The 19,436-nt window shown below is 60.0% G+C and overlaps 3 protein-coding genes across 3 annotated transcripts; all 3 read left to right on the top strand.

The window, feature by feature from the left end:
* The first annotated feature begins 391 nt into the window (after positions 1–391).
* Positions 392–4,771, top strand: SNX12 (sorting nexin 12). Its single transcript, XM_027721880.1, has 4 exons — positions 392–625; positions 2,106–2,201; positions 2,413–2,537; positions 2,996–4,771. Exons 1-4 carry the CDS (start codon positions 461–463, stop codon positions 3,096–3,098), a joined length of 489 nt encoding a protein of 162 aa, XP_027577681.1. The 5' UTR covers positions 392–460; the 3' UTR covers positions 3,099–4,771.
* A 631-nt stretch (positions 4,772–5,402) lies between these two features.
* Positions 5,403–8,423, top strand: LOC120322545 (translation initiation factor IF-2-like). The gene is made up of 7 exons (XM_039378163.1): positions 5,403–5,952; positions 6,031–6,312; positions 6,529–6,660; positions 6,998–7,050; positions 7,728–7,800; positions 8,015–8,086; positions 8,241–8,423. The coding sequence occupies exons 1-7, from the start codon at positions 5,403–5,405 to the stop codon at positions 8,294–8,296; spliced, it is 1,218 nt and encodes a 405-aa protein (XP_039234097.1). The 3' UTR covers positions 8,297–8,423.
* Positions 8,424–10,410: 1,987 nt separating this feature from the next.
* On the top strand, positions 10,411–17,946 carry SLC7A3 (solute carrier family 7 member 3). The gene is made up of 12 exons (XM_027721892.2): positions 10,411–10,567; positions 12,512–12,920; positions 13,103–13,261; positions 13,351–13,528; positions 13,630–13,742; positions 14,621–14,843; positions 15,035–15,174; positions 15,254–15,356; positions 15,645–15,856; positions 16,517–16,683; positions 16,953–17,061; positions 17,169–17,946. The coding sequence occupies exons 2-12, from the start codon at positions 12,551–12,553 to the stop codon at positions 17,282–17,284; spliced, it is 1,890 nt and encodes a 629-aa protein (XP_027577693.1). The 5' UTR covers positions 10,411–10,567; positions 12,512–12,550; the 3' UTR covers positions 17,285–17,946.
* Positions 17,947–19,436: the final 1,490 nt, after the last annotated feature.

The following is a 19,436-nucleotide window of genomic DNA, read 5'->3' as shown; positions in this document are numbered from 1 at the left end:
TTTCTAGACCCCTTGCCCCGGTTCCCATCCCAAGCGCGTAGCGCGGACCTCAAGGCCTCAGGCTGTGCCCCGGCCCGCGGGGACCCGGTGGGGGCGGCCCAGGCGGCAGGACCCACGCCGGCAGTGCACCTGCCATGCAGGTTCCGGGGCGCGCCGGGCGCGCCCCGCGGGCTGAATACCCGCCGCGCTTATGCAGGCGGTGGCCGCGCGGCGGCGCTGGCAGGGCGGTGGCTGAGGGCGGCCCCGAACTCTGGATAGGCGCCAGCTTATGCAGGCGGTGGGCGGGTGCCGCGCGTCGGTGCGCGGGCAGGGCAGCATCTGAGAGGCCCCGGACTCTGGATAGGTGTCGGTTTATGCAGGCGGCGGGCGGGCGCCGCGCGGTGATGCGCGAGGCGGGGCGGGCTGCGGCAGCGGGCGGGGCGGGCCGGGCCGGGCCGGGCGGGGCGGCGGCGGCACCACCATGTCGGAGGCGGCGGTGGCGGACACCCGGCGCCTCAACGCGAAGCCGCAGGACCTCACGGACGCGTACGGGCCGCCCAGCAACTTCCTCGAGATCGACATCTTCAACCCGCAGACCGTGGGCATGGGCCGGGCCAGATACACCAGCTACGAGCTCCGCATGCGGGTGCGGCCCCCGCGCCGGGCCTGCGGGGCCGGGCCGCCCCGGCGTGCGGGGGTGCGGCCCGGGGAGGGGCGGCGGCGCTCGGGACGCGGGGCTGGGGGGGCCCGGGGTGGTGTCACTGCTTGGCAGCGCCGGGCTGGGGCGCTCCGGGGCTCAAGGTCAGCGCTGGGGGGTTCGCCGGGGCCGCTCGGCGTCCAGCGGGGCTGGGGCACGCAGGGACAGGGAGGAGCTGCCTCAGCAGGGTCCTGCGCCCGGCCTCTCGCTACTGCCCCGCTGGGTGGCTGCTGAGCAGGGCATGGCTGTACAGAGCTGGTTATCTCAGGCAGGGGAGGAAAACTGTGTAGCAGTGTCTCGGGAGCTGCTCGCAGTGCAGGCGGGCTGCCCCTTCTAGGCTGCTTTATCGAGGGCCTGTGACCCAGGAGTGTGTGCAGCGGGCTGAGCACTCGCAGTGTTCCCTTCACTGAGCCTTAACCACACTGAACTGGGGACCCTTTCACAGCTCTGCGTCTGATAGCTGGATAAAATAACATTGAGCTTCCCCTGGAACAAGCTCCCTTTGGCGTGTGATGTGGTGCTGGCTTAGGTTTCTGATCGTGGCGTTATTTAGCTGCTGAGCCTCCCCTGCCTTTAAGAAGAATTGGTGTTTGGTTTTTTCCTGCTCCGGCGCTTGGCTCCCGTCAGCCTGCAGGTGGCAATGGGAACCTCTTAGTCCACTGAAACCAGCCGAGGTGCAGCTGGGTTTACCTCGCTGCCTTCTTAAGAATACAGTTAATCGTGTTGCACTAATACCGGTGTTCATCCGAGTGCTGCCCATCAGAAGGTTTTGCTGCCTCAGTTCCTGGAATGTTTCAGGCTGTGTCGATGAGATAAAGGTGAAGTTGAAGGTCGAAGTTTAAAGGTGAAGCTCTCAGTTGCTGGGCTGCAGTGGGCAGGGGGAGAAGGGTGGGGTATTGCTTTGCATTTATGCAGTGACACATGATGGATGTGAAAACGCCTGTTAGGGTAGGTGGTCTGTTCTGGAAGAAGATTGCTGCATGAGGTCTGGCCTTGAACAGTTGCTGGGAAAAGATTTCCTCCTGTAGTTCTTCCTTGGAGATGGCAGTGTCGGGTTGGATGTTCTTATGCTCTGCAGGCTGCTGTGAAGCCCTCTTGTAAATCACTTCAAAATGGACTGAACTCAGGGAAAAAAACCCAGCCTTCTCTGTATTGTCAGCACTGATCCCAGTGTGTGCCCCTGGGAAGGGGGGCGTTCCTGAAATAGTCACTTGAGGGGGAGGGAATGGCTGGCACTGAGTAGCCTGGCTTGCTTGGATCTGAAGGGTTTTGGTGTTCTCTGCCCTGAATAAGGAAGCTGAGTGTTCCTGTGATGCCTTATTCTCAGGGGGCTTGGTTTTCTCATTGTAGCTTCAGGTTTCAGTTGCATGTTGAAGTGCTCTGTGGCTTCCAGAGTAACCTGCAAATTAACTGCTTCGCTTCATTACAGACAAACCTCCCAATCTTCAAATTGAAGGAGTCGTGTGTGAGGAGACGATACAGCGACTTCGAATGGCTGAAGAATGAGCTGGAACGAGACAGTAAGGTGAGGCCTGGCTCAGACCTGCCTATTCCTGAAACTGGGACATGAGGGAACAGTTACAGCCATAATCTTGAGCTGCCCAGAGGAGAGGCTGTGGTGGTGGGTGCTTTTTGTGGCTCTGTCCACGTAATGGGGCTGGAGATGAGCATCAAACAGCAAAGGATATCTGATTGCAGGTGGCTGTTCTGCTGACAGGGTGGTTCTGTGCTTTTAGATTGTAGTGCCACCACTGCCTGGAAAAGCTTTGAAACGACAGCTCCCCTTCCGAGGAGATGAGGGCATCTTTGAGGAGTCTTTCATCGAGGAGCGGAGACAGGGACTAGAACAGTTTATTAACAAGTAAGCTTGATGTCCTGGGTTTGCTGTGTGCTGCCTTGGGCTGCTGCTGATGGAAGGGGGCTGTGGGTTGACCATGAGGGAGTCTTGACCTGCTGCTGGCAGGTGCCAATGCTGAAGGGTGGTGCCTGCAGGTGGGTAACGAAACTGTGGTACTGGAACAAGTCCTGCCTCGAGTGTGGGTTGTGTTCCACGCTCTCTCCTGAGAGTGCAGTGAGCATTAGCAGAACAGATGTGCTGCAGAGACCCACCAGCACCGTAGTGTTGGATCAGGGCACGGCATGGGAGGGAACACTCTGTGCTCAGGCACCTCTTACTGGTCCTGTTGTACCAACAAGTGACCTTGGGCTGAGCATGGTGTGGATGTGCTGAGCCAGCTGTCTGACTCCCTGCTGCAGGGAACAGAGGTGTGGGGGTCTTGGTGGCAGCTGTGCTAACCTCCACATCTGATTTTCTTCCAGAATTGCTGGACACCCACTGGCACAGAACGAGCGCTGCTTACATATGTTCCTGCAAGAGGAGACTATTGATAGGAATTACGTCCCAGGGAAAGTGCGCCAGTAGGAGCACCTGGCACTGTCTTCCTCCATTCCACCCTCCCTCCTGCAAAAATGACATTTATTTTTACACTAAATCTGTCTTCTCTGAACCAGCTTTTCCTCTCTTGAACCTCCCAGTTTGTTCAGTATTTTCCTCTTTTGTAACTGGCAGCAGTTTGTTCTACTGGGCTGTGGTCTTGGCCTAAAGGTATGAAGATTTATGCAAGTGAGCGTGTTGTCCCGTGTCTAGGGGCAGATGTGGATAGGTGTGGATCAGGAACTTGCTTATGGTGTTCTGGTGTAGGAGCTGCCTCTTTCCCTATACAGGAAGGTGTGAGATGACCTTCGCTCCCTTGTCTGTGCAGCCCCAAGCATCTCTGCAGGAGACTTTGAAGAATAGCAGTTGTCATGTTGGTCAGTGATCGCATCAGGTATTAGCGTTTTAGTAAGGTTTATCCAAACCAGTGAGTAGGTGCCTGGGTCTGTCGGTCTCTCATCCAACCCCATTCACCCTGCATGAAACCCCCATTCTTCACTGTCTGGAAGTGCTGAGACCCAACACCTACTCGAACCCCGCACTCAGCCTCCTGCATTACAGACCTGTTTGGTGTGTTTGTGCCCCCTCCTTTCTAACGTGCTGCTGGCAGCTTGAGGGGTTTCCATGCTGTGTGCTCTCATGATGCTCTGTGTGGGCCGTTTGGCACGTGGAAGATGGGATAGTCTGGGCTGTAGCCATGTGTGCTGTGATGCCTCGGCCCAGGGTTTCAGAAATGCCACGGTCTGCGGTGCCATGGGCTGCTGTGCTGGTGTTCCCTGCAGCACCCTGCTGGGCTGAACCCGGTGCCCTTATCCTGCACCCCAGCTGCAGTGAGGAGCAGGCGGGTCTGGCTGAGGAGGAGCAAGAGAAGGCTGGTGGAAGCAGTTGTAGGGTGCATCCATGAATGGCTGCCACAGGAGGAGCTCAGCAATGGGGCCTGGGGTGAGGCCACCTCTCCAGAAAAGGATGGTAGAAAACTGGTCAGCCAGTCCCAGGTTAGACATTTGCTTACAAAGCAGAAGTGACAATGGCTCTTGGTGTGTTCTCCCCTGTTCTGCAGTGAGCTAGGCAGTCGCTTGTGTGAAGCAAGAACACACGACTGATCAGGGAAGCATTCAGAGCTTGAGGGGACCACGAGGCTGTGACTTGCTGCAGCAGAACTGTCCTTTGGAGGCTCCCCTGGCTGCCACAGCTGTGATGAGTGAGGTTGAGCCTCAGCTTGGGGCCTCCTCATGTCAGGGCTGGCTGGTTTATAAGCACTTGGTCACTTCGTGGTGACACAGTTGAGCCTCTCTTGGAGCACAGACCTGCAGTGGCTGCCCTCCCTTTCCTGCCAGGCACGTTCCCTGAGGCCTTCCCAATGTCTCCTTCGTTTCCTGGTGAGGAACTGGCACTGTTGATCAAGAGGTGGCTCATGGGAAGAAGTCGCGGAAAGCGAGAGGGAGCCGCTCCCAAAAGGGCCATGGGGCAGCTGGAGCCCGGTGCCGGTGGAGGCGGCCGTGCCCGCAGAGGGGCTCGGTCCCCGCCTTCCTGATGCCGCCGGTCGCGCTCGGGGGCGGCCCCTTCCCCTGCCCTGTGTGGGGCTGCCATCCACCCAGCTGTCTGCACCCTGTCCAGTGTAACGTCCCGGTGCCGTTCGCATTAAACCACTGTGAAGCCAAGTCTCTGCCTGGTCCTGGGGGCTGTTTTATTATCAGTGACTGGGGGCAGGCGTTGGGGAAGCAGCGCTTGGGACTCAGTGCCTCCCTGCACTGGAAGCCCTGCCCTGCTGCCTTCTCTGTGTGGTAGGCTGATGCAGGCACCTTGTTGCACTGCTTCGTGTGTCTGGGAGAAGGCCTGGAGAGTCCCATTGTCTGGAGCTGGCAGTGCCCCGAGATTGGGCTGGGAAGGCTGGCCTGCTCCTGCTCCCCTCTTACCTCTGGCTGGTGTTCCTGGCTGCCCCGGAGTGGCACAGGCAGCCCCCACCCCTTCTCGGGGCAGCTGCCCTGGGGTGTGCGCTGTGTCAGCTGTGTCCCACCCCTGCTGGGCACTGGGTCGTTGGGGCAGCTCCAGTGCCAGCACGATCCGCAGCAGAGCGTTCTGCCACGGTGTCCGCGCACGGTGAACATAACTTCTTGGTGCGGATAGTACGGGCGTTGACTAGATAAGGTGCCCTGCTAGATTTCTCATGAGTAAACAGAAGGACCGTGAAGCCGAGCCTCTGCCTGGTCCTGGGGGCTGGCGGGACGGGGGAACCGGCGGGGTGGGACGGGGCGGGCGCAGGGCGGGGGCGGGCGGCGGTGCCCGAGCGCGATGTGGCGGCCGGACCCGTGGGCAGGCTCGGGGGCCAGCCCCGGCTTGCCGGGCTGCCCGGACCTGCTGCAACACGCCCAGGCGCTGCACTTGCAGGACTCCCCCCTCTACCTCAGCTTCTTCGAGGATGAGTGCCGCCTCATCGCCGACCGCCTGCGCCTCGCCGAGGCCGCCGCGCCTCCGCGGGACCCGTGGGAGACCGACGAGTCGTGGGCCGAGCCCGCCGGGCCCGTCACCTCCACGCCGGTGCCCGCCCCGGACTCGGGCACAAGCACCTGCGAGGCCGCTGCGGCCCCGGGCCCGGCCCGAGCGGAGCCCGTGTGCCTCCCGCAGCCCGCGGCCGGCGCTGGCCCCGGGGCCCACCCGCTCTCCCGGGCTCGGCTCGGTGCCGCGCAGCCCTCGGGCGGCCGCCCCGGCCCCGCCGCCCGCTCCCCGGGCCGCGGCCGCGCCAGGCTCGCTCCGACCCACACACGGGCCTCGCAGGGGCTGCAGCTCCCCTCGGCCGGCACGGCGGGCTCGGCCTGCCCAAAGCGGCTCCTCCAGCCCGCAGGTAAGCGGGGTCGCCGCGGGGAGCCCCGGCACGGCCGCTGCCTGTCCGGCGCTGCTGAACCCTCCCTCTCTCCCCCAGATACCAGGCTGAAGGGGATGCCGCCTGCCAGGTCCAGGGTTCAGCATCCTGGCCGGGCTTTGAAAAAGGCACAACCTTCCGCCCTTCCCGAACCCGCCCCCCGGGACACACAGATGAAAAGTAATTCCACACCTGTCAGCTGGCCTCATGCGAAGCGGGGAAGCATGGGGGGGCTGATGCTGCGGCAGGAGGGGAGAAGGGGGTTGGCCTGGGCTGCAGCATGGCCAAGGACAGAGAAGGAGGAGCGAGGAGTCCTTGGGAGCAGCGCAGGAAGAAGCTTAGGTAACGTGCTCATGCCCCAAGTGATGTTAACATTGGCCTTCCGCCAATGTGGGCTAGCAGCCCTTTGGCTTTGGAGCCTTCACCCCATGGTCTTGTGGGGGTCGTGCCTGTGGGCCTAGGACAGGCAGCCTGGCTAAGCCCCATGCTGCCTGAAGAATGGTGCAGTGTGGCTGCTTCGGAGCAGCAGCCTCCGTGCCTAATGTTTGTTCACTATAGCTGCTGTCAAGGCTGGGGATCACAAACAGCCCTCATCAAGACTACCGACAGCAATTCCTGTCCTAGCTTCCCGCTCCTCATTGCGGCCTCTGGGAAGAGCTGCTTCATCCCAGCGCCTTTGGATCAGTATGGGTGAGTCTTGGCAGAAACGCCAGAGGTGGCGGAGTTGTGGCGGGAGGGGGAGCTGCTGCCATGGGAAGAACATTCAGATCTCAGCTACAGGGTCAAGGCTGTTTCTGGGGAAAGGACTGGAGGGGATCGCGTGTACTTGGGCTCAGAGGAGGGGAGGTGAAATGCGGAGCAGCAAGGCTAGGTGAAGTCCCTTTCCCTGGAGAGGCACCCAGCAAAGAGACTGAGCAAATCTGGTGCTTGAGCTCATCCATAGGCCAGGGAGCGGCCCTGGTCAGTCAGGGCACTGTCTGAGCAGGAGTTGATGCTCTTTGCTTTCATTTCCTGGGCCTTCCTTCAGGATCAACTACACAGGAGCTTTCAAGGTGTGAAGATTCAGTCCCTGCTGAGCAGGTAAGAGCCAGCTATGTCCTGGCAGCACAGAGCACTGTTCAACACTGTTGCTGGGGCCAGCTATGCCAGAGGTGGAAGATGATGGGACCTGGGGCTGCCAATTTCCTGGATGGCACATGAGCTGATTTAACCTTTCCCTAGGGTTTACACAAAACCGTATTCATTTACTGCATGGCTTTACCACCTCTCCGGTGCTCAGGGGATTGCAGGCTTCTCTCCAGTTAAATTTTTAAGGGCCTTTTGAAACAAGCAAACCTCCTATGGCTTCTGTTGTTGCTTTTATACCTCCTAACATGTTGGACATGTACCCAGGATGGAGTGAGCAGAGCTTGCAGCAAGGTGAAGCTCCCAAGCTATGAATTCTCCTACCTGAAAAATATGTTTGTGCATTTGCCAGCAGTTTTAGGGCTCTTCACTCTGTGGCTGCGACCTGCCAAAGGCATTCTTGTTACACACAGGTGCTGGCAGGTGCTCACTGCTAAGTGAACCGTGGCTCCTTCAGCAGGCACTGCTGCTGTGATGGACACCCCGTGGAAGTGATCCCCAGGGTGCTGGGCTTGGGGTGTTGGGTGGGCTGCAGTGCTCCTCCAGTGGATGGGCTGTGCTGTGGCTGAGCTGCTGGTCGCTGCGTGGGGGTGACCACTCCCTGCATCACACTTACATCCTGCCCTTGCCAGTCTGCAGGTGATCAGCTGTCCCAGGAGCTGGAGCATGTGAAAAAAGAGCTCGAGCGAGTGAAGAGGGAGCTTGGTATGTGGGTCTGGCTGTTCTGAGGGCTGCAGGACACCCACAATCCAGGTGACATCCCCTGTGCTCCTCCCTGGAGCCCACAGCCTGCAGCTCCGTGGGGATGGGGCTGGCTTCTTGTTTAGGGGGTAGAGCAGGATCTCTGGTGTCCTAGAGGGTCTGGGGCTGAGGTGTTCAGGGTGGGCTGAGCACAGCCCTTCTTGCCTCCTGCCTGCAGCTGACAAGACTGCCCAGTGTGAAGCCTATCACCAGACAATCTGCTCCTTGCAGGCTCAGCTCAGAGCAGCAGGTATGTGCCCTCACTGCAGTGAGCCCTCACCTCTGGGCAGGCTGCAGGGATGCTCTGGTGGTCCCTTGCCGTTGTAACCGAGGGCTGCCAGATGGAAGGGACACAGCTCGTGGCCTTTCCCATGGGTCAGGTTGACGCTGCTGTTGCTTCCCAGGAGTCTGTGTGGAAGATGCAGCAGTGTTCAAGGGTGGTGACTTGGGGAGAGACTGACAGCTGGCACATGGGCACATATCCGTCTGCCTGAGCCTCTGGGCCAGTGATACCTGTAGAACTGTTGAATGAGTGAATTTTGTAACTGCTTGTATTTAAAAGAAATAAAATAAAGGTGTCTTTTCCAGTGGTGCTTGCTGTCTGCTGGGGTAGGGGCAGTGCCCAGTGCTGCCCACTGCTCCCCAAATGCTGGGCAGACAGGGCAGGTCTGTGCCCAGCTGTGGCTGGTTTTGCTCAGCCAGAGACTTGAGGTCTGCTGCAAGGAGGAGCTTGGGTTCTGGCGGATGAAGGCACAGCAGGGCTCTGGGGAAGCCTTTCTGGACAAACCTGGTGCTTCCAGGTGGGAGAGAGGCAAAGCTGGAGAGTTTTGTAAAGCTGGACTTGATAGTCCTTATGGGTCCCTACCAACCTGAGATATCCTATGCTTCAGTCATGGAAGGTAATGAGGGTATCCAAGGGATCTGCTTCTGCAGGGCTTTTGGCCCCCTTTCTGGGCTACAGCCATCTCTTACCCTCCTTTATGCTGGCAACATATGCCCTGCCACTGTTTGCCTTCCTGCTGCTCCTGTTGGGACGTGCCCTTAGGTCGCTCCTTGCCTCTGCCTGCTCCCAGCCGTTGGTCTGTGCTGCTGGCTCAGGGCCCTGAATGACAGGGGTGGAGAACGGTAAGACTGGGAGGTGAGAATGGGGTACTGGGAAGACAGATGTGGAGCTGCCAGTGAGGTCTGGGAACTGAAGACATGTTCAATGCCAAGTGCTGCTCCCACCGTGAAACTGAAACTCTCTCCCAGCACGTGCTATTGCAACAGGGTTTCTGGGAATAGGATGATTTTGGTGTCATCCACCCCCTCACTGCTCTGGGTACCCACCCAGTGTCTGTCTGTCTGTCTGCCTGGGCCAGGGTGACCCCCCCTTGGAGTCCTGCTGTGCCCATGGTGCTGCCGGCCCTGCCCGGGAGCACCCTCGGTGATGGTGCTGCCCAGCTGGGTCCTCGCCTTCATGAAGGAGCGGGAAGCATCTGGGCTCTAACGGCCCAAGGAAACGGAATTCTGCAACTTGATCTTGAGCTCACTTAGTTCCCAGTGGGGGTCATGGGGCCGGAAAGGGAAGGGACCTTGATGACTGGCAGGGGCACAGCCTGCCTGGAAGTGGCGTTCGCAGAGTGCGTTGGTGTTTCATCACCGTGAGGTCATCGCAGCTGCTGCGGTGGTATTTCCGTCATCCCGAGGTCGTCTTCCGAGGAAAGAAGCGGCTGGACCTGTTGCTTCGACAGTGGCGCCAGAGCGGAGCCTTGCCTATGATGCCAGGGAGGGGCTGGTTCACCCTCCCGGCATCGCTGCCAGTTTGAATGGGTGCTCACGACATGCGAGCACTGGATTGCATCAGGTCGGGCTGCTGAGCGGCGGGTACCGGCCTGCGTGCTGGCGAGGAGGGTGCTGGCTCCGCCTCTCTCAGGGCTGCCGGCCCGGCAGCGGAGCGGTTCTCCCGACATCTCTTAGGGATGCCTGTTGCTCCAGAGTTAAGGAGGCTGTAGCGGAGCGCTGTCCGGGCCCCGCTCCCTGCGGAGCATACAGAGATCGTAGCACAGTCCCTCTCCGTGCCTTAGACTGAGCTCCGCTCGCAGCCCCCATAGGAGGGCTGGCCTCGCCTCCTCGCCTCGCTCCCAGCCCCGACAGGGCAAGGCCGGGGCAGGCTCTGCCGTCATGGCACATTTGGTCCCGGGGACCCTCAGCCGCCCCCTCCGTGGCCTTTGCCGAGGGAACACGGCTGACGCCACCCAGGTCACGGTGCCTTGCCCAGGTCTCGGACTTGCCGCTCGCAGCAGCCACACTCCCGGCGGCCGACCGGAGCCGTGTCCGGTCCTCGCCCCGCTACCACTTATTACTTGAATTTTTATTTTTTAAAAACTCTGACGATAGGGGCGGCCGGCTGGCCAGTGGTGGGCAACCGGGCACCCGTGAGGCTGGGAGGGCACGGGCTTCTAGGTAAAGGGCGCGCAGCTGTTTCCGCTCGCCCGCTGCTTGCCCCGCGGCGGCTCTGCCAGAAGCAGAGCCCTCTGCCAGGGGTCTCATTTCTAATGACTCCTTTTGCTGCCGCCGTCATCAACCGGGCGGAGCCGTCCCGCCCTTCATTTCAGCTCCGGCGCCCGGCGGCTTGTTCCCAGAATAAGCGAAGCAGAGCTGATCTGATCTGAACTGAACGGGATCGCACCGGAGCGAGCTGAGCTGTACCGTGCCGAGCCGTGCCGAACCGTGCCGAGCCGCGCCGCCGGTGAGTGTTGGCGGGCGCCGCCGCCGCGCCGGGAGGGGCCTTGGCCCAACCAGTGCTGCGCTTGCATCAGCTCCCGCCCGCACGTGGCGGACCCGTTCGGGCTTTTCCATCCCCGGGGCTGCTCCAGACACCCAGGCGGGACCGAGCCTGACTGGCACTCCTCGGGACCGGAGATGCCCCCGCGGGGGCTGGGGGAATGGTCCCGAGCGGGGGCTGGCGGCCCCCGGCACCTGCCCCGAGTCGCGGCGGGGTGCGGTGGGCACCGGGATGCGGTGGGCACCGGGATGCGGTGGGCACTGGGATGCAGCAGGAGGCTCCTGTTGTAGCCCAACACGTTGCTTCTCCGCCCCTCTGCCCGCCCGTAGCTCGCTGCGCGCTCTCCGTGTCGGGTGACAACGTGGCTTTCAGTGAGCCTCCTCCGGCCGTGGGCCGCGGCTCCCCCGGTGCCCGCCGAGCGCTGTCCCTCGGCCGGCTTTGACAGAGACTGGTGCTCATCCGGATGCTCAGCGCGTTCCCAGCATCGGGCAGGGCGGGAGAAGGGGAGGCTGCCCCCCATCTTCCTCGGTGCCACTCGCGCCTTTTTTCCTCGGCCATGCTCTCGCAATAAGGGCGGAGCACGTTTCTGCTACCAGCCCCTTCCTTGCAACTCCGGAGCTCACTCTGGTGTCAGAAATCCTTGGAACAATCGAGCAGACCTGGGGAAGGCAGCCAGAGCTCTCCATGTAGTGGCTGGGGAGGGTGCCAGTGCTGGGGCAGTTATTCCCAGAGGCTTAGCAGGCTGGAACAACTCCTTGGGCCAAGGCTGAATGTGACATGTGCCAGCTCGGGAGGAGGTTTCTTCAGAAATGGTTCTGTGGAAGTGTGAGCTCGGGAGGAGGTTTCTCTGAAACTGGCAGGTTTGCTAGTTATGAGGAAGCAGCCACTGGTGGCTGCCACTGGTGGCTGCCCCTGTGACCCTAACTGATAACCCCCCTCTATGGAAAAGAGTCACAAAGTTATCCTTTTGTAGTTACACTGATCCATGCAGCGCAGCATTGGTGCTGCCCTGGGCACCTGGTTGGGATGTGTTTCCTTTCTCAATGAAAGGAGAAGCCAGCAGGGAGAAGATGCTGGTGGGTGGATGGTTCAGTGATGGGCACAAGTGCCAGCCGTGGCTGTGGGCATTGGGAGTCACTTTCCTTGCGGCTCCTCTCACCCTGTGCTGGATGCCTGTTTCACAAGGTGCTCATCTTAAGAGCCTTTCAGGGATGGATGGCTCCTGTGAGCCAGAGGATACTGTTGCTCAGACGTTCAGGGTGATTAGAGCCTGCAGAGCTTGCAGGCAGCTTGGCAAGCACTGTCGGCAGGCAGGGGATTTGTGCTGGGGGCCTGTGCTGTGTCTGGTTACACATCCCTGTCGAGGGTGTGGTGCAGAAGCTGAAAGTGAAAAAGGAATGGCTGCATCCCAGTGAGTCAGCCCAGCCTGCCAAATCCTCTGCCGGAGGAATGCTTTGTCTCCCCACCACTGCTGATGTGCACACCCACACGCCAGGCCGAAGGGATGCACCCGCAGTCGAGTTTGGGCTGAAGGATCTACAGGCTACCAAATCAGTGGGGAGTTGCTGGAAAACAGTGGGCAAGCTCTGGGACGTGCCCAGGGGCCCCGTGGTTGGGACCATACAGTGCTTGAGCAATGAGCCTGTTTCCCACCATGGACTCAGTGGGTCCATCCCTGGCTCACTGTTCTGGTGCAGGAGCTGTGCAGGTGGGGTATGTGCAGCCCCACAGTGCCTTGGAGGGACCCACCAGAGTCTCTGCCCTAGCAGCGTGGCAGGGGCTTGGTGCTGATGGGTCAGCTAGGAGCAGGGTCCTCTGGGCATCGCTGCCTGCCCTGCTCCCTGCAGCTTTGGTCTTGCTGCCTGAGGGACACTGAGCTTCATATTTCTATGGTCCCTTCTCTTGCAGGGCTTTTGAGCAGCTGAGCACCGCCCAGGAGAGGACAAAATGTTCAGGGAAAAAATGACCAGTATTGGGAAGAAGCTGATCCGCCGGCGCGTGGTGGATCTGAGCTCCGACGACACGCGTTTTGCCCGCTGCCTCTCCACACTGGACCTCATAGCCCTGGGGGTGGGCAGCACACTGGGGGCCGGCGTGTATGTGCTGGCCGGGGAGGTAGCCAAGGAGATGGCCGGTCCCTCCATAGTTCTCTGCTTCCTGGTAGCTGCTTTCTCATCGGTACTCGCTGGACTCTGCTATGCAGAGTTTGGGGCCCGTGTCCCCAAGGCCGGCTCTGCCTACCTCTACAGCTACGTCACCGTTGGTGAGATCTGGGCTTTTACAACCGGCTGGAACCTCATTCTCTCCTATGTGATAGGTACGAGGCCAGGCAGCGTGCTGGCATGTGTGCTTGGGCTCTTTTCAGCATGGGGGGAGGTTTCTGGGGGTGGCATGTGGTGCTGTGGGGTGGGATCAGCAGGGAGGTGGGTGCTGAGGTGGGAGTGGGCGATGCCACTCTGCCCTGGGCTCAGACTGATGCATGGATTTGCCATCGACAAGGTACGGCCAGTGTGGCTCGAGCTTGGAGTGCGGCATTTGACAACATCATTGGCAACCACATCTCCACCTTCTTCGCCAACAAGACTGCACTGCACCTGCCAGGGGTGCTGGCCGAGCGCCCGGACTTCTTTGCACTAATCCTGATTGCGCTGCTTACTGGTGAGTGTGCATAGGAGCGGCTCCGTGGCACTGTGGGTGGTGGCTTGGGAGGCCCAGTGGGTCCCCACTCACCTCTTCTGTCCCCACAGCACTGCTGGCCTTTGGTGTCAGCGAATCCGCCCTTGTGAACAAAATCTTCACGGCGGTGAACCTGTTGGTGCTGAGCTTCGTCATCATCGCTGGCTTCGTCAAGGGGGACATCAAGAACTGGCAGCTCTCGGAGGAGGACTATGTCAACCTCACGCACCCGGACCCACATGAATACATGTAAGGAGAGCAACTGTGCTAGGCCAGGGTCTGGCACAGGGCAGGCGTAGGCTCCACTGTCCATGGACCCCACGGCAGCTGCTCTCCTCCCTGCTTTCCAGGAAAAGAGCCTTTGGCTCCGGTGGGTTTGTCCCCTTTGGACTGGAAGGGATACTGACTGGCGCTGCCACCTGTTTCTATGCCTTCGTGGGCTTTGACTGCATTGCCACTACAGGTACTGCCTTGGGTGAGGGTGGTGTGGGCATTTCCCCTGCACAGCCAGCAGCTGTCTGGGATCTGCTGGGGAGGATGCTCCATGGCGTGGGAAACAGCTGGTCCCACCACCCCTGGGAGGTTTCCCTGCAGAGTATCTCCAGCTGGGCCAGGCGAAAGGGCTCACAGCCTGGCCTGCTGCAGGAAAAGGGGTTCGTTACACCACATGGTGGGAGCAGGGCTGCACCCTGCCTGTGCAGGCAGCTCCCGGAGCAGCAGGGAGCCTTTTGACTGCTGAGCTGAGGCTGCAACAGTCCTGGGAATTGTTAGTGCCTCCTAGTTATTTCCCAGCCTCAAGCAACCTTTTTCTAAATGACTGGGTTCGTGCAGAACTGCTGCTTCCTGGAACACAGGGAGCCCTCTTAATTTCCTCTCATTCCTCCAGAAATCTACTTAGTGGGTGGCTGGTACAGGCTGTTCTGCCTGACCTGCCTGTGCCTCCCTGCCCCCAGGGGCTGCCCAGCAGCCGCCTCCTTTCCTCCTACACCACTGCCGAGCCCCTTGCTGGGAGTGTGGCGCAGCACATCTTTGCAAAGCCGAGGTGTATGGAGAACCTCTATTCAGCAGGCTCTGTAGGGACAGGGAGGGGTGGGGGTAAAGAGCTGGCATGGCCAGGGGGGCTGCCAGGCCGCTGCATCCCTGGAAGGCAAGGCTGCAGCCACACGCCTCTGCTCTCAGCAGTGCCAAAGCTTCTGCCAGCACAGCAGCACGGCTGGAGACCCCTCCTCTCCAACAGCCCCTGCCTGCTGCTGCCCAGTCCCATGCTGCCATGCCTTGGGGCTAGCTGCCCCATGCTGTGCCATGGAGTGGGGACACATGCTCTCTCTTCTCTCTGTACAGGGGAGGAAGCCAGGAACCCACAGCGCTCGATCCCCATTGGCATCATTGTATCCCTCTTCATCTGCTTTGTGGCTTATTTCGGGGTCTCTGCGTCCCTGACTCTCATGGTGCCCTACTTCCTCGTGAACAAGAACAGCCCTCTGCCCGAGGCTTTCAAGGCAGTTGGCTGGGAGCCCGCCCGCTATGCTGTTGCCGTCGGCTCACTCTGTGCCCTCTCCACCAGGTAGGACTGGCCCTATTCCTGGCACTGCCTGGCCCAGCGCAGGGATCGGCAGCATGCTTCCAGGCTGGGCTGGGGATTTGCTCTGCCCAGCTTCTGTCCTGCTCCTGGCACACAGCCAGTCCCATCCCTGTCTGGGTGGTGGGTGTGGACAGCTTGCCTGGCAGGCCCTAAGCCATCTCTCCCCACGGCAGCTTGCTGGGCTCCATGTTTCCTATGCCCCGAGTGATCCATGCCATGGCAGAGGACGGGCTGCTCTTCAAGCCCCTCTCCAACATCAACGATCGCACAAAGACCCCTCTGTTAGCCACCATCACCTCGGGGCTCTTCTCAGGTAAGGCTCCTGGCCACCGCCTCACACTCGGCCCCGCAGTGGTCTGGAGCTGTGCTCATGCTGTGTGTCCTCATTGCAGCGGTGTTGGCCTTCCTGCTTGACCTGAAGGACCTGGTGGACCTCATGTCGATCGGCACGTTGCTGGCCTACTCCCTGGTGGCGGTGTGCGTGCTCATCCTCCGGTGGGTGACTCCTTCTGTGTGGTGGTGCCCAGGGTGGATGTTCTTGCATCGACCCCGGGGGATTTTAGCCACAGCTTTTTCCTGGGGGCATGCAGCCTGGGGAAGTGTCCAGCCCCCAAGGTGGAGGTTGCTCACGAGAGCCTGTGAGGTGTCTCTGGGCATATCCTTGTAGTGGCTGTCCTGGGGCCACTGCTGGAGCAGCAGGAATATGAGGGTGCTGCCCACTGTCCCCCTGGGCTACGAAGTTCTGTGGGCTCTGCTGCTATCAATCTTGTCCTACCTGCTCAGGTACCAGTCTGGGCAGCTGAACTCCCCGAAGGCCATGGAAATGCTGGAGCTGAATGGGAACGAGGAGGAGAGGGTGATCATGAATCCAACCATCACTGCTGCCAGTGCCCAGCAGAAAGAGACACTGTCCTGTTCAACACTCTTTAACCCACCTTCGGACACCCCCACTGCGCTCTCGGGGCGCATCGTCTATGTCTGTGTCTCGGTCATTGGTGAGTGAGTGGGAGCTGGCAGTTGATGTCCCCTCCTGCCAGGGGCTGGAGCGTTTTTGGCGCATCTCTGCAGAGCTGGGAAGGGATGGAGAGGGGCCAGGCGGAGGAGAGGGGCCAGGCAGCACAGGCTGCCAGCTGCTGTTGGCAGTGCCAGTGAGTGCTGAACCCACCTGCCCTGAGCAGGGTGCCAAGTGCAGGGTACAGCTGTGGTTTTTGGGGTGCACGGGGGTTGTTGGTGGACATGGGTGCTAAGCCAAGCATGTGTGGGTGGTCACGGGAGATCCCTGCGATGAGCCTGGCCCATACTGGCCACCAGTGAAGGTGGTCCCCAACCCCTTGAGAGTGCTTTGGCTTGGTTTGCTTTGGCTTGTCCCTCAGTGGTTCCATTGTGCAGCCAGAATGGGGTGGCTCAGCCAGGTCTGGGTAAGTGTCAGAGCTGGATCTGAGCCCAGCTGAGCGCAGGTTCCCTGCAGCTTGCTGGGTTGGCAAGCACCTCCAGCAAAACGCTTTCCTGAGGCTTTGGGGTGGATGTTGGAGACGACAGGTGCTGGCCCCTACCTGACCAAGAGGAATGGGTGCCTCAGCCCAGCTGTTGGTGAGGCTCAGGGTCCCAAGGAGGCCACAGGCAACGCAGCCCCCTGACTAACCCCTCTCTTGCAGCCACGGTGGTCACAGGCCTCTGCGTGTTCCTGACCTTCAGTGTGGCTGCTCTGAAGGACACCGATGTGGGCTGCATCGTGGTCCTGGTGCTGCTCCTCGTGGCTTTGCTCATTCCCACCATCATCATTTGGAGGCAGCCGCAGAGCAACGCGCGATTAAACTTCAAAGTGAGTGCAGCCCCCTGCAGCTTGGCATCTGCACCCCCATGGACTCCAACAGGATCTGGGCATTGCAGGGTCTGCCAGGGCTTGCTACCAGGCAGTTACCAAGAAGGCCCAGAGCCCTCAGACCTCTCTGAGGTGCAATCCCCAGTGTGGAAGTGCCCGGGTATCCTCTGGGTGTGGTGGGGATGGGGTCCCTCTGTGGCCACCAGCATCCTCAAACCCGGCCTGGTCCCTCAAGGCACAGTTGACACACCACAACTTATCCCTTGCAGGTACCTTTCCTCCCATTGCTGCCGATCTTCAGCATCTTTGTTAACATCCTGCTGATGGTACAGCTGAGTCCCGGCACCTGGATACGGTTTGCCATCTGGATGGTTTTGGGTAGGTGTGCTGTGGCAGGGAGCATGATGCCTGCAGGTCTCTCCTTGGGGGGATGTTAATGCTGGCAGCCCACCATTGTGCATTTCATTATGGAAACTGTCCTGCAGGTTTCGGGATTTACTTTGGCTATGGGATTCGGAACAGTGTGGAAGGGAAAAATGCAGAAGAAAAGCCTCTTCACCATCCTGGACTGGACCTCAGCCCCGGGGCTGCTGCAGTCTGAAGTACTAGGCACAAGCACTCCATGGACCCCTGCCAGTGTTCCCGCTTGGGGACAAGATCATGATCCGCACAGTGCATCCATCCCCTCTCCTATAGGGAGTCCCAGAGTCAGGACTGCGGAGCTTGGTCATGTGCTGCCCTTTCCCCTCACAGAGCAGAGGTCTCCAGGCTGGGTGGGAGTGCTGGTGGGCCAGGCCTGGTCTCTGTCCTGCTGAGGAGCAACAACAATGATACGGCCCTCCTACCACGAAAACTGCTTTCCCTGTGCATTGGAGGCCCTACATGATGGTACAGTGGTGCAGTGGTAATTGTTCCGTCACGTTGCTGTGTTTACCACCTCCTCTCTGGGGTTTCCAAGTGCCAGCTGTGTACATGGCATCCATGTCTGTAGCTGGGCAGAGGGGCTTGCTATGAATCGTTCTGATCCTCACAGTACTGCCAGCAGACCGTACTCCCTGCCAGCACAGGACTGAGCTGGCCTGTGATTTGCATCCTCTACTTGAGCCTTGTGCTGCCCTGGCCATGTTGCTTAGCTCCAGTGTCCGTGAAGATGTCCCCAGTGTAGCTGTACTGCTGTCCAACCTCACATGTGTTTGTACAGTTTGCGTTTTAATGCCAGTTTTTATACCTCATAAATATTTTTTAAGTTCTTGTCTCTGTTGATCTTGCTGCATCTCCTGTTAATGCCCTGTGGTCATGGGCCCCTCAGCAGGTCCCTACATGCTACCGAGGTGGGTACCAGGCTGGTGCCAGTGCAGAACAATGCCTGGTTCCAGCTAGGCTGTGCTGGGTGAGCTCCCTGCCCAAAATCTTCCAGCTGGAACCACCCGCCCTTGCACTGTCCCCTGGGAGGGGACAGTGAGCTTGTGAGCCAGGAGCTGTGGAGCAGTGCTCCAGGCCAGCTCGAACCAGTGCTGCTGGTACCTAGGGGCAGGACAGCATCCTGTCATGGTCCTGCCTTGCAGGCCCTGTGCTGTGAGGGATTGTGTCACCAGGTCCCAGAGCAGCGGATGCAGTAAAGACCTTGATAATATCTCCTGGAGATGCCAGCAATGATTGCAGAAGAAGCATGGCCAGGAGCTGGGCTGCATCCATGTGAGATGATGATTTTCCAGATTCTGGTCTGGTCTAAATCAGACCTGACATTATTATTCAAGATGAACTAATTTAGGGCAGATGGATTGTGCTTGGTTTTGGCATCTCTCCCTGTTTATTGGCAATGGCACAGGGTCACTGCACGGTCAGCAGCGAGGCACCCGCACCATCAGCTCTGCTTGGCCCCTGTGCTGGAGCTGTGAGCCCTGACCAGGGCTGTGCCTGGAGTAAAAGGGGCTGCAGCACCTACTCTGACCCCAGGCCAGGCACTCACTGCCCCGGTGCCCTGGGCTGGGGTGCCCTGCCAGAGCCTCAGGCTCCAGCCCCCAGGGGCAGCTGGCTCCTGGCACTGGCTCCTCACGGCTGCTTCCAGCCCTCCTAGTCAAGCTGGTGCCTTGGTGTGCCACACTGTTTCACCACCCCACCTTGTGGGTATCTTCTGGCCGGGGGCAGTACATGGGGCCCTGCTGAGCCCTGAGCCTGCAGACCCCCTGGCACCTGTGTCCCTGGTTTCAGGTGCTGTTACCCAAGGCTTTCCCCTCCTGTGCCAGTCAGGGAGGGGCCATTTTCTGGTTTGAGAAAACTCACCAAAAAAGCAGATCCTGGTCTTGCTGCTGAGGGGCCTGTGACGACCCACCCTTTAGGGGAAGGAAGTGCTCAGCCCCACACACAGCTGCCTGCGGTTTGCCCTGACAGCCTGGGCACTTCCACCCAGGCTGGCAGCACAGGCTGTGTTCCTCCTGCTGCCCAGCCATGGGCCTTCCCCAGGGCAACTCCAGGCCTGGCAAAGCACCAAACACACCTGAAGCCCTCCCCTGTTTTTGCCTCTGCCACTGCATGGGCACCAGCGTGGGCAGGGGCAGCAGGGCTGGCTCCTGGCTCGGCACTGCCTTGCTGGCTGTAGTGCCAAGGGGGACACTCAGACTCCCCTGGGAGATACAGCCAGGGCTTGGTTTGTGATCTCCCTGTTGCCATTTAAATCCCCCTGGATTTAAAGGGGAGCTGGAAGGCTGCTGGCTCCTGCTGTGTTTGGTTCAAGCCGTGGTGAGGAGGCAAGA

Source organism: Pipra filicauda, unplaced genomic scaffold (assembly GCF_003945595.2).
Source record: "Pipra filicauda isolate LSUMZ 115617 unplaced genomic scaffold, ASM394559v2 scaffold9_size5747161_pilon, whole genome shotgun sequence".
Lineage (NCBI taxonomy): Eukaryota > Metazoa > Chordata > Aves > Passeriformes > Pipridae > Pipra > Pipra filicauda.
The sequence above is the reverse complement of the archived record's forward strand: the minus strand, read 5'-3'. Positions and strand labels throughout refer to the sequence as shown.

Coding starts and splice junctions, on each gene's coding strand:
- SLC7A3 (XM_027721892.2), top strand. CDS start 12,551: ATGTTCAGGGAAAAAATGACCAGTATTGGGAAGAAGCTGATCCGCCGG. Junction 13,262..13,350: donor CCTGATTGCGCTGCTTACTG/GTGAGTGTGCAT, acceptor CTGTCCCCACAG/CACTGCTGGCCTTTGGTGTC. Junction 15,357..15,644: donor GTGTGCGTGCTCATCCTCCG/GTGGGTGACTCC, acceptor CTACCTGCTCAG/GTACCAGTCTGGGCAGCTGA.
- SNX12 (XM_027721880.1), top strand. CDS start 461: ATGTCGGAGGCGGCGGTGGCGGACACCCGGCGCCTCAACGCGAAGCCG. Junction 626..2,105: donor GCTACGAGCTCCGCATGCGG/GTGCGGCCCCCG, acceptor GCTTCATTACAG/ACAAACCTCCCAATCTTCAA. Junction 2,538..2,995: donor CTAGAACAGTTTATTAACAA/GTAAGCTTGATG, acceptor ATTTTCTTCCAG/AATTGCTGGACACCCACTGG.
- LOC120322545 (XM_039378163.1), top strand. CDS start 5,403: ATGTGGCGGCCGGACCCGTGGGCAGGCTCGGGGGCCAGCCCCGGCTTG. Junction 6,313..6,528: donor CAGCGCAGGAAGAAGCTTAG/GTAACGTGCTCA, acceptor TGTTCACTATAG/CTGCTGTCAAGGCTGGGGAT. Junction 7,801..8,014: donor GCGAGTGAAGAGGGAGCTTG/GTATGTGGGTCT, acceptor TCCTGCCTGCAG/CTGACAAGACTGCCCAGTGT.